The sequence below is a fragment of the Sinocyclocheilus rhinocerous genome, unplaced genomic scaffold (genome assembly GCF_001515625.1).
Source record: "Sinocyclocheilus rhinocerous isolate Xijiao unplaced genomic scaffold, SAMN03320098_v1.1 scaffold905, whole genome shotgun sequence".
Taxonomy (NCBI): domain Eukaryota; kingdom Metazoa; phylum Chordata; class Actinopteri; order Cypriniformes; family Cyprinidae; genus Sinocyclocheilus; species Sinocyclocheilus rhinocerous.
Window position 1 is genome coordinate 305,679 of NW_015659390.1, and position 12,452 is coordinate 318,130.

General features: G+C 36.2%; 2 protein-coding genes and 1 long non-coding RNA gene across 5 annotated transcripts in view; 2 read left to right on the forward strand and 1 right to left on the reverse strand.

The window, feature by feature from the left end:
- Positions 1 to 1,943: 1,943 nt before the first annotated feature.
- LOC107723771 (ORM1-like protein 2) lies at positions 1,944 to 5,299 on the reverse strand. Its single transcript, XM_016532483.1, has 4 exons — positions 5,247 to 5,299; positions 4,632 to 4,806; positions 3,562 to 3,713; positions 1,944 to 3,287 (listed from the first exon to the last, which is right to left on the reverse strand). Exons 2-4 carry the CDS (start codon positions 4,803 to 4,805, stop codon positions 3,152 to 3,154), a joined length of 462 nt encoding a protein of 153 aa, XP_016387969.1. The 5' UTR covers position 4,806; positions 5,247 to 5,299; the 3' UTR covers positions 1,944 to 3,151.
- LOC107723772 (uncharacterized) lies at positions 4,102 to 7,007 on the forward strand. Its single transcript, XR_001637968.1, has 3 exons — positions 4,102 to 4,128; positions 4,613 to 4,727; positions 6,932 to 7,007. It is a non-coding gene; the product is annotated as an uncharacterized LOC107723772 (long non-coding RNA).
- A 3,809-nt stretch (positions 7,008 to 10,816) lies between these two features.
- LOC107723747 (PAB-dependent poly(A)-specific ribonuclease subunit PAN2-like) overlaps positions 10,817 to 12,452 on the forward strand; it is a 16,274-nt gene continuing 14,638 nt past the window's right edge. For 2 of the 3 annotated variants that reach the window (XM_016532458.1, XM_016532460.1), the window contains exons 1-2: positions 10,817 to 10,896; positions 11,770 to 12,046. In XM_016532458.1, the coding sequence (XP_016387944.1) occupies positions 11,783 to 12,046 (264 nt within the window). In that variant the 5' untranslated portion in view covers positions 10,817 to 10,896; positions 11,770 to 11,782. Of the gene's footprint in view, positions 10,897 to 11,722; positions 12,047 to 12,452 lie in introns of all 3 variants that reach the window. The other variant, XM_016532459.1, reaches the window with a different exon arrangement.

Genomic DNA, 12,452 nt, shown 5'->3' on the forward strand with positions numbered 1-12,452 from the left:
ATTATTTTTTCCCCATCTTATTTTTTTATCTATCACCATGCTAGGTACAGTTTATTTCATGCGCTTTAAACCGATTCAAATCAGCTCTTTAGAATAAGGTTCCGCAAAATTTTCACTTTTCTTCTGTCTCGTTTTTATTATTGCTGACTCACTTCTACATTCCCTCCTCACCTCTCCAGTAAATGAACCAGTAAAAATCATAAAACACAAAGTCATTCCGTAGCCGTCAGCAGAATAAGACGCAGTCCCTCTTTAACCACTGTTTTACGGCTGATCACCTTTTGGATTTCTTTATACAAATGCTGTGGTTTGGCTGACCTTCACCGATCAGTGCAGGCCGTTCTTACAGCAGGCTCTGGAACAGGAACACGCAGAAAGCAGAATTGCGAGAAACAGCAGATGCATTGTCTGTTCTGTCACAGCAGCGCCTCAGCTTTTGGTTTTGGATCCGACCGGCTTTGAAAGGCTGAAGCAAGAACAGATATCACAGCCTTCCTGGTTGCCGTTCTTCCTCTGCAGCTCATGCAAATGCTGTTTGCATTCCAGCGGTGACATCAGCGGTGCTCCCCTCGTGTCACTATAAACAACACAGGATTCCTCAGTATTCTAGCGCACTGAGTCAGAATACTATTTGCATGTGCTTCCGTGTTAAATAGACAGCGTGTGTTACATATGCTAGGCAAATCAGTGGTATAGGTGGGCCGAGGACACTATTCCCCTCCTTCTACCTCTTCCCTGAAATGCAGCTGGGAGACACCTGAGCTTGTAGGTGGGGATTCCCGTCCAGCTATCGGCTTATCGCAGTCGCTGGGCTTGCCCCGTCCAAGTGTAGGTGTGTAACATGTAAAACTCACGGATTTCCCCCGGTACACCTTCACAACTTATCCAAATGCGCGTCTATATTCATCGGACTGACACAACCGGGGCTGTGTGTACGGCGTGTGTTTGTTTAGCTTCCTCGTGGCTCATACTTACACCTCTTCCTTGTTCACCTGTGTGGTTTGTTGTTATCCAATAGGTGAGAGGCGAGGATTCCCACGTTAACTGTTCATCTGCATGTGGTTACATTGATCCTGTAGTATTATGATTGCTTTAGATGATTTACACGCTCCCGTGCAATGTGATGCAACTTCATGCCATTCTCTCTGAGCATCAGACCTTAACGTTGTGCTTATTATATGGAATAAACACCGGTGGCTAAGTAATGAGGGCCATATACTGCCGACACATGCAACTGTAAATGTCATTTATTTGATAGAGATTGATGTATGCAGTGATTTGCATATCATATCATTACATTAGGTAATTTGAGACTTTGAATATTAGTCCAAATGACTTCATGACTGAATCTTGTGCAAGAGCCATTTTAAAGGGGTCATATGATGCGATTTCAAGTTTTCCTTTCTCTTTGGAGTGTTACAAGCTGATTGTGCATAGATAAGATCCCTGAAGTTGCAAAGACTAAAGTCTCAAAACCAAAGAGATATTCTTTATCAAAGTTAAGACTCTGCCACGCCCCCCTAAAACGGCTCATTCTAACACGCCCCCACATATCTACATCACCATGTGGAAATATTTGCATAATGCGCCCAAATGATCACGCAAAGAAAGAAGGCGTGGTTTCAGGAACAGCAGTTAGTGTTGAAGCAGCCATGTCAAGGAGACGCTGTGTGTTTCTAGGCGAAAGCAAAAGCACTTTATTTAGCCTTCCGAAAGTAGATGCATTTAGGAATCTTTAAGATTACTTACAACAGAACAGCAATGCATTTTATGGACGACCGTTTCGTGAACCTAGGAGAGGAGGTAATTCTGACTTTGCTATGACAATCTGGCACTTCTGAATCAGCTACTGTAAGTATGTTTTGCTATTAGTTTAAGTATTTGCTATTGAAATAATGATCTTTTAAAAAGCATCATATGACCCCTTTAAGTACATCAGTGCAACACATTACAACTGGGTTGAAAAAAACTGAACATACTAAACCGGAAATTTGATGTTGAAACGTTATATTGTGACAATGTGGGGTCCAAAAGTAAAAAAAAAATTCATCTCAAATTTTAACAAAACATTGACTTTCAGATAGTTCAAATATTTCAATGCGCTGTATGAACTCCACAACTTTGTGTAAAGCTTGATGATCGTGATCTCAACATTACTTGAGAACCATCCAAAGACCATCTTGTCCTTCTGTACATATTTCACAAAAAGAAATGAACATAGAGAATATAAAAAGGGCAGAATATACCATTTGTATATTTGTGTTTTATTTTTAAACATTCTAAAACTTTCCACCTATTAGATTTTGAATACTACATTTTCAATGTGGTCTCAGACTTTTGTTCCCCACTGTGCATACTTTCACTTTTGTATTGTGAACAAATTTGATCCATGCAGACATGAACATTTAAAAAAAATCTATAACAATAATGTATGCCCACTATGGCAATTGCTTCAAATTGGAATGTTTCATGATATGATAACAAATTAAATAAATACAGGAATTCAAAGAAATCTAATATAACAGTGCTCTACGAGAAACTAAAGCAATAAACTTTTAAGTGAGCACTTTAAGATTGTTTATCATATCACATTCATACATTGTCACAGATCAGTTTTGCATTTTTGGAGGAAATTAAATGAAAAATCTAAATCAGTTTTTCTAATAATTCAACATAACTTATTTACTGCAGTTGTCCATGTTGTATATATACTAGAACACTGACAAAAACTCTGAATATTATAATTCAGAACTATCATGTTTTGCCCCCACAGTGACGGAGCTTGTTGTGGCAAATAGGTTTATGCAAAGAATATCAGCAGATGATAACTGGCACATTGTCTGGTGCAATGCAGTCAAAAACATCCTTGAATGTGATGAATCTAGAAATTATGATGGAGATCTAGAGATTATGATGAAGAGAAATTACAGACATAAGACAGGATTTAAAAAAAGAAACGCCACAAGTTGAATAAACCTGAGCATGGAAGGCCTTTTTTAAATAGTGTACTTTAGTCCAGTGCAGTTTTGGTTCCTTAAGGCCTTACGACTTTGGACCAAGGAAGCATCATATAGAGAATAAAGGAATTTCAGTCATCTCATCTCATCTCCATGATGCTACATCCCATCCAAGAGTGGCCTGAAGTGTCTTATCAGTATTTATTTATACCAAACAGACGAACTCCATGAAACTGAGGCAACTTGGGAAGGAGGACACTTAGTAGTGAACCTGTGTTGACTACGAAGTGAGCAGTATCATATTTGGTGTAGAAGCTGGCCAAGATGTACCTATGAAAAAAATAACAGCATTTAATGTAAATATTATAATTAAATGTAATGATTTTACTGTAAAATATTATATATAATTGAGAACATCAAATAAATAATATATAATTATAAAAAAAATACAATAAAGATATAAACAAAATAATAAAAGTTGATATAGAATTGTAAAAAACAATAAGTAATTTTAATTACTGATTATAAGAAGTAATAAAGTAGTTTAGTAAGTGCATATAGTCCTATTTCTGTCAGTTACTACAGAAATATGAATATTACTCACAGTACAATAGGTGAGATGGTGAGGAACTTTCTTGACGCTGTAAACTGGACACCATAGTCCATCTGCTCCCAGTGAGTGAGCAAACGTGCCTTGCCTTGGTCCGGCGTCTCAAACGGCGTGCCTTTGACAGTATGTAAAAACAGATACATCGCCTAGACGGCAGAGAAGTGAGTTAACGCTTGACCACTGAACTAATTTGTTTATTCTACATAGACTATAACAATTACTCAAGCTTGACGTGGCATTATTAATGTTACTAATGTGTCATTTAGCTGATGCTTTTATTATTGCTTTAGTGTTCTATGAAGGACAGACAATGGGGGTGAGTAAATAATGACAGCATTTTTGAGTGAACTCTCTCTTTAAGAGTGAAAATGTTTTTTTTTTTAAGAAATAGTTTACCCAAAACTGAAAATGTGCTAATTAATTAATCACCCTGAGGCCATCCAAGATGTAGCTGAGTTTGATGGACTAATTGATGGGCTGGAGTCTTGTGGATCATGATGTTTTTATCAGCTGTTTGGACTCTCATTCTGACGGCACCCATTCACTGCTGAGGGTGAACTGGTGAGCAACTGAAATATTGCTAAATTTTTCCAAAACTGTTCAGATGAAGAAACAAAGTATCTACATCTTGGATGGCCTGAGGGTGAATACATTTACAGCAAATTTTCATTTTTGGGTGAACTATTCCTCCAAAAAAAGAGAGCGAAATCATTTTAAAATAATAGTTTACCCAAAATGAAAATGTGCTATTTATTTAATCACCCTGAAGCCATCCAAGATGTAGATGACTTTGATGGACTAATTGATGGCCTGGAATTGTGTGGATCACTTGTGGATTATTGTGATGTATTTTATCAGCTGTTTGGACTCTTATTCTGACGGCACCCATTCACTACTGAAGCTAAATTGGCGAGCAACTGATATACTGCTACATTTCGCCAAATCTGTTGAAGATGAAGAAACAAACTCATCTACATCTTATATGGCTTGAGGGAAAGTAAATTCTCAGCAAATTTTAATTTTTGCCTTAACTATTCCTTTAAAGATTTCTTGCATGGACTGACCAGGTTGTGTATGACATTGGTGAGCGTCCACACCACAGGCACACTGAGGAAAGGGATGCTGAGTAGGACCACATGCAGGGCAGTGGTGAGCAGCAGGTAGGCCAGCCAGATCCCCCGGCTGTTCATCACCCGCGTGTTTGGGTTCACCTCGCTGTGAGCAACGCCCACATTCATCCTGCACGAAAACAACAGCCGTGATATGCTTCATGCAAACACCCAAAGAAAGCCATTAAAAAACAAATTAGGATGCCTTTTAACAAAGACCACACTCTTTACAATGAGACATTCGTTATCACAATTATATAACATTAACCTCTGCAACCATAACTTGTTTGTGGTTTATTTAGGGGTGTATACGACCGACCGAGTCTAATATGTACTTATAGTATGTACAACGTTCATGCAGATTTGTCATCCGAACACTGTTAGCTATCCGGCTAGTGGATTCAATAGTAGTTCAGTCGCTGCTGATAAAAGCTGAAGAAATGGCTCCATGAAAAAGAGCCATGTTTGAAACACAAATGAAACCAGCAATCAAAATTGCTCAAAATGCAAGTTAAAGTACATTAAATAGTGTAAATAAAGAGCTAATGTTGTCATATAACAGCCACCCACCTTGCGAAGTAACCAGGAAATAGACAGTCTGCGGCTGTGTTTGAAAACCTAGCGAGTCGCCTGCGTAGACAGCATCCTAAGCGCGTGCCGGGCAGAGCCGATGACGATGTCTAGCAAGCAGCGCACTAGGTTTGAAACACAGCCATAGATTTTATCCGCCCTCTGACCATTACTACAACGAGGATTTATTTTAAAACGTATTTTACCTTGTTTTAATTTTAATTTCAAGTATTTAAAAGTATTTTTATTTCAAATTTTATTACCAGGGTATTTTTGCGTAAGAGTTTATTTAGATATGTCAGCTTGTAAGGATGTCTATGTAAGGATATGTAATTTATTTATTTTTTTATTCTCAAGTATTCTAATATGATCTGATCTAATATGATCTAATTAATATAATTAGAGTAATATAAAGTAATATAGATATATTAATATAATAGGCTATAGCCTAGTAATATAGAGTAATATAAAATAAATATTATTTACTGTGTTTGTATTACTTTTTTCTTTTAATATGTTTGTATCTTCATAATTCTTAGTTTGTAGTAAAGCTTGTATATTTTATTACACTTCCACAAGTACTGACATTGTCATTTATGTTGTACGTTTGACAAATTAAACTTTTAACATTTAAAAAAATATTAATAGACTGTATTAAAAATATTTCATGAGTGAAAGAAGTTATCAGAGGTGATATCTAGAGTTTTTATAGATTCACTGGTAGTGGCAAGATTCCTACTTCCTTTTCACATACTGTGACCACAGGACAAAATTCACACATGTAGCCTATGTCATAATTAGAAGAATGATAAGAATGATATTTTAGCAGTGATGTCAGAATATATCTGATGATGATGCTTTCACTCTATTATTTGTTAAAATTTTTCTTTGAAATATATTTTTAATTTGTTGTTCTATGTGTCTTTCCTGTCAAAAGGGAAACAACAGTGCTGTAATAAGTCAATAATGTGAACTCTGTCTTTGCTTGTTTTGTGTGTTTGTTGGTAATCCAAGTTCCCTTTTGTAGGTATGACTTCATTCTTGACAGGACAACACACACACGTTCCTGAGAGAACTGAGTGGCGACAGAATCTCTGAGTTTGGGACATATTTTGCAGGAAGCTTCATACCGCCGTAAAACGTAGCATGAATGTTTATGGAAATCACATCTTCCCTCTCTTTTTACAGAGAGCTGTTGACCAGACTGGGAAATTTGACCACATTCGCTCAGTCATTTCCTTGTTGATTAGAGCATACTAGTACAGTAGTACTAGTAAAAGTAATTTGCCTACATGTTAGTTCTTCAATTAATTTATTTGTTCCCTCAACAAAAAATAGGCTACACATGAATGAAGACAATAGAAGACTTGTTGATATATTTATTAGCTATAAATTACACACTTCTTTGGAAGTTATTCAAAAACATGTTACACATTGTAATAAAATTGGACAATAAATATAGAAATAAATAAGAACACAATAAATAGTTCTATAAATATTTCACCTCATGTCAAGCATGAACTCTTAATGTTAACGCAAGATGTTATTAAATCCATGTTATTATAACACAGGAGAACCTTTGAAGAAGCAGCAAAAGCTGTTTGAACGTTTTGACCAATATGATCACAACTGATATGTATCAGTCTTTTTCCTCTCAATCTAACACTGTTTCATCTCAACTTTAGGAGCTTCTGTGGACGCCAGAAATGAGAAGACGCGTGCAGATATGATAGAAAAGGAGTAGAGCCTTTCCACGCTGTCCCGGCACAGAGCGTTGTCATACCAGTTCACTGCAGTCAAAGGATGGTCCACCACTGGTTCCTGATCATCAAACAAGAACAATAATGAAATTAAAAGTGTTTACTAGAGAAACCGATGCAGCAACAATTTACATACGAAACTTTCCAGGAGGATAACAGATAAGGATGTGGGAACAACTTTGTGCCTCTTGCTGGTGGCAGGTGTCCAGACATTATATCAAAAGGAAGTACATGAAACAATAGCAAAGATTTTTAAATAAAAACAGACATAGGCCTACCTTAAGCATGCGCAGGAGGTCTCCGGTAACGTCTGCGATCTCGTTGGCACGCGCTCTCCACTCACTGCAAGCTGAATTCTTAAACACGCCATTCTTGTGGAAAATTCTGGTGTAGTTTTTCAGAGCAAGAACAATTCTTGATTGACAAGTCTGAAATGCAAGACACATAGGGACAAATTACAACATTTGTCAAAGTAAACACTTTTTTGTATAGACCAGTGTTTCTCAACCCTGGTCCTGAGCGCCCCCCAACACTGCACATTTTGTATGTCTCCTTTTTCTGACACACATTTCAGGTCCTGGAGTTTCTTTTTTAATGAGCTAATGAGTTGAATCAGGTGTGTTTGATTAGGGAGACACACAAAATGTGCAGTGCTGGGGGGCGCCCAGGACCAGGGTTGAGAAACACTGGTATAGACCTTAGTCAGGTTAGATGTCATATTGAATTTTATGTGGATGAAAATGAGGCTGTGAGAGATGCTACAACTACAATCGCTCACGCTGTATAAAAGTTTATAATTTTCACAACTTTAAAAACTTTTATGGAGTTTTTTCCCCTATTTTTTCTTAAAAACGCTTCATTAGGTGAACAATTGGAATGTTGTTAAATAGCATTACAAATATTCTCATTCCTGTCAAAAAGTTATAGTTGATCTACAAGAGAAATGAGAAAATCATTACTATAAAAACATGCATCTGAATTATTCCGTTATTTACCTCTTTGTTGCTTTGGAGGCTCAGTGGGTCACATGTGTCAATCGGTCTTATAGACACTGGAGGGTCATCAATGATACTTGAAATTGTTGGAGACTCAACCTGCATTGAGCATAAAATGCGTTATTATTATTAAGAACTCAAGAAGGTGTCTGAAAAAAATCTTAAAAGAAATGAAGATAAGTTATTGTAAAATGAATAGATCTACATCCTTACTGTACGTACCGTGATGTATAAATCTCTCGCCATCTCATTGAGTTTGATGGACAGCGCTTTACACTCCGAGAAATTCACCTCACCAGCTGAGCGCGCAGGAGCTCCACTGGCGCTTGACAGCGCTGATAACGCCACGCAAAATACCAATAATAATGATGAATCCATAGTTACAAAATGTCCTATAGAATCTGTTACAGTGTATCCTTTCTTCTGCAGTGCTTAGAAGGCAAATTGCTTGTAGTGGCTCCTTTGCATCTCATTTTTATGGTGGGGAGGTGAGTCACCAGGATTTTCCCCCGACAGGTAGCCTGAGACTTAACCTAAGTAGCTACTTTGAGTTTCGATTTCATAAAAAAAAAAAGTGTTGTTCTTCAAATTTCATTCTCCAAGATGCTCAACATAATAATTAAAACCTTGATGAGCTCAAATAATAATAATTATTTTTATGAGTAGCTCCATGACGCCATCAAAATTGAGTTTGAGATACCTATAAAGACGTGAAATACATTAAATATCTTTTGAATTGTTTAAACCAGGGTGCTAAGTCCTATTAGCTAATTATGGGGGCCAATTGTGGTTTGGGGGTCTTGAAGGGATAGTCTATCCAAAAAAATGAAAATTCTGTCATCATTTATTTAGCTTCACACCATATGACTTTACCTTCTTCTGATAAAGATTTTTGGAAAAAGAATCCATCTCTGTGTCCATATAATGCAAGTGGATATTCACCCAAAAGTTGACAATTAATTGTTATAAATAAGTGATGGTTTATATTAATGGGAGAATTTTCATTTTTGGGAGAAGTATCCCTTTAAAGGTATATATCCTTTTTACAAATAACAAATGTATGTTATGGCCTTTGGCCAAAAATAAATGTTGCATTCTATCCAAACATATTATCTTAAATTTTATTAAATTTTAAACATTTTTAAATAATTAAACAAACATTTAAATAACATTTTAAAATGATTTTTAATCAAATTCAATTATATAGTTTTTACGTTTCAATGCAATAAATAAATAAATAAAAATTAAAATAAATAGATTTTAAAAATGAACATATACGTATGCTTCAGCAGCATCCCCTAACCCAACCCAACCCTAACCCTAACCCTACCCTACCCCTTACATAAAACCTGTTTGCTTTGTTACACTTTCAGATAAACATCATTTACTATTTTTAATAATTGTTTTCCCTCGTGGGGACCGCAGGTCGGTCCCCACAATGTCAAAAATTTCAGGATTTAAAATCCTTGTGAAGACATTTGGTCCCCACAATGTAGCATAAACAAGTACACACACATGCACACACACACACACACACATATAAATTATGTTTTAACATTTTAACATTTAATTTGTTTATTGTATTTCTGACACATGTTTTTCCTATGGTACTGGTGCTGATTGTGGTGTAAGGTCATATATGAGTGGAATTTTTTTGTAAATATTCTAACAAATATTATTAGTTAACTATTAAATTTGAAATTTTAAAGAATTGCCATCAACCAGTCCACTGAGGTGCTGTACTAAAAAGAGGGCACAACAAAAGTGATAGGGGAAGTCTGATGATGTAACTTAATAAATAGACCTAATGCTGAACCATGCTATACTAACATAACTAACCTAGTATTGTTATATACATTTTTACATAAGCTCCAGCTATTTATATATGTATTTATTTATTGGACTTATATATGTATTTATTTTTTATTGATTGGTTGATGGAGTCATTGAAATAACGTAGAGATCCGAGTTTCACATGGACTTGTGAGCCAAGGTATTTTTGGAGTGTACCTCTATTTTGCTGACAAAAATCAGCATTAACTTAGAACTCTGCATTACATAGTAACAGGAATTTTCTTCCACCTCGACCAAGCACATATAAGATTCATGAGAATTTAAGGTGGTAAATCTCCTCTGCAGGTCTTCCCATTCACAAATGTTTCACCAATTCATTGACATTACTACATAACAAAACAATTCATCCATTATAACTGAAATGATAGAACTTCCAAAGCTGTAAACCTAACAACTTTTCTTAGAATCCTGAATGAGATCAGATGAGTTCCCTCATCTGAAAGTTTTTTTTATTATTATGGGAGGAAGTGAGACTATGTCCACAAACCGTGCATACAGCAAGCACACAATTTCTTCTTTCCTGAAGACAGCTGTCTGCTTGTAGTGATGTAAACATCTACCTTGATTGATCCTATAAGTTTCTGCTGACTTTTTATAGCTTCTGGTCATGTTTGTCTTCAAACTGTCCTACCTTACAGACCCTCTCATCAATAAATAGCCTAACCCTACCACATTTAAACTTGGGAAATTTTTCCATACATTCATTTGACATGTCAGGGAAATATTTAAGGTTTATGATTTGTTTGTGTTATTATCTGACATATTTGAGACTGAGTTGTATTAACAAAAGTCTTTGTATTTTGGAGCCAACAGATCATGCAAGTCACATAATTATATAGGCTAATTTCTGTTTTGATAGATAGATAGATAGATAGAATCTAATGTTCTTAACTTAAATAATATTTTCATTTCAAACACTCTTAAAGCCCCTATGATGATTCCGGATGCTGTTCGAGCTAACCCGGAAGTGCGTGCTTGTTATTGTTTTGAATGAAGCGAGTAGTATGAGCATATGGATCCGAGGATAACCGTATTTTAGAGGTATGATTTATCCTGTTAAATATTCACAATTCACGATTTAAGTCCCTTCCTGCTAGTTTGTTGAAAGAACTTTATAAACGAACTGAAATCCCGAGTATAGATGTCAGACGTGCCATGCACAGAAATTAAATAACGTCTCTCTTTTATTCGGATGTATTTTTGCACGCGCATTTAAAAAGATTACGCTATAATCATCATTTGAATACATTGCGGTAGAATACCGGAAAACAGTCACACACTTCGATGCAATAACATCCCGTTTTCTCACGAAGTGTGCAACAGTATTGCTGTGTTTCAAACCTAGTGAACTGCCTACCTAGACAGCAGTTTTAGGAAGCATAGGCGCTTAATTCAGAATTGGAATGTGCCTGTTGAACTCATGATGCCTAAAAATGCTGTCTAGGTAGGCAGTTAACTGGGTTTGTAAAAGCAAATATTAGATACATTGGTAAAAATAAATAAATAATAAAATAATTTAAAAATCTAGCATGTTTTCATGGTAACATTTTACATGATGCATCTTCAAGTCAATAAATCTTATTGTCACTAAAATTAAAAAAATTGTAGGGAGAGAATGTTAGCTTTTATTTCCATATTTTAAGGAGAAATTTGGATGGTAACAGGCTACAAATTCATTGCATTAAGAAGGAAGACGTAAATAATTATATGTATAAAACATCAAACAAACAAATATATATATATAAATATATATATATATATATATATATATATTTGTTTGATGTTTTAAGAACAATACTTACAATACACATAGAAATAGACATATATACACAGAAAAACACAACAATAAGTCATATATATTTTTAAGGGACACAAAAGGACCCCTTGACCCCATTTCCTATCCCTCTAACCCAGCACCACCATCCTCATGATGAACTTTGAGGGTCTGGACCCGGGTTTGGGCGAGTACACGCCCGGCCTGGACTCTTCAATGGACCCGCGGCTCGACCCAGCGCTGCTGCAGGGCGTGGAGCTCGACCCCGACGCACTGGCTGTTCCCGTGTCCGAATCCATGCACATAGTGGAGGGCATGTACTCGGAGCTGCACAGCGTGGCTGCTGAAGTTGGGATCCCTGTGACGGCAACACATTTCGATCTGCAGGAGGAGCTGCTGTGGATGGGGAACCACCGGGTGAAGTCACACATTTATTGCTGCATTTATGCTACCAGTCAAAAGTTTGGAATAATTAAGTTTTTTTTAAAAATGTTGTTCAAAGAGGTCTCTTATGCTCACCAAGGCTGCATTTAATTGAAAAACACTTATATTGTGAAATATAACTACAATTTAAAATTGTAATAATTATTTTAACATATTTTAAAGGGGTCATATGATGTTGCTAAAAAGAACATTATTTCATAATGTACGTTATTGTTTCTCCTCTATGCCCTGCCTTTCTTAAACGCCTCGATTTTTACAAAGCTCATCGGTCTGAAAAGGGAGGTGTGCTCTGATTGGCCAGCTATCCAGTGCATTGTGATTGGCCGAATACCTCAAGCATGTGACAGAAATGTTACGCCCCTTACCATACTGTGTTTCC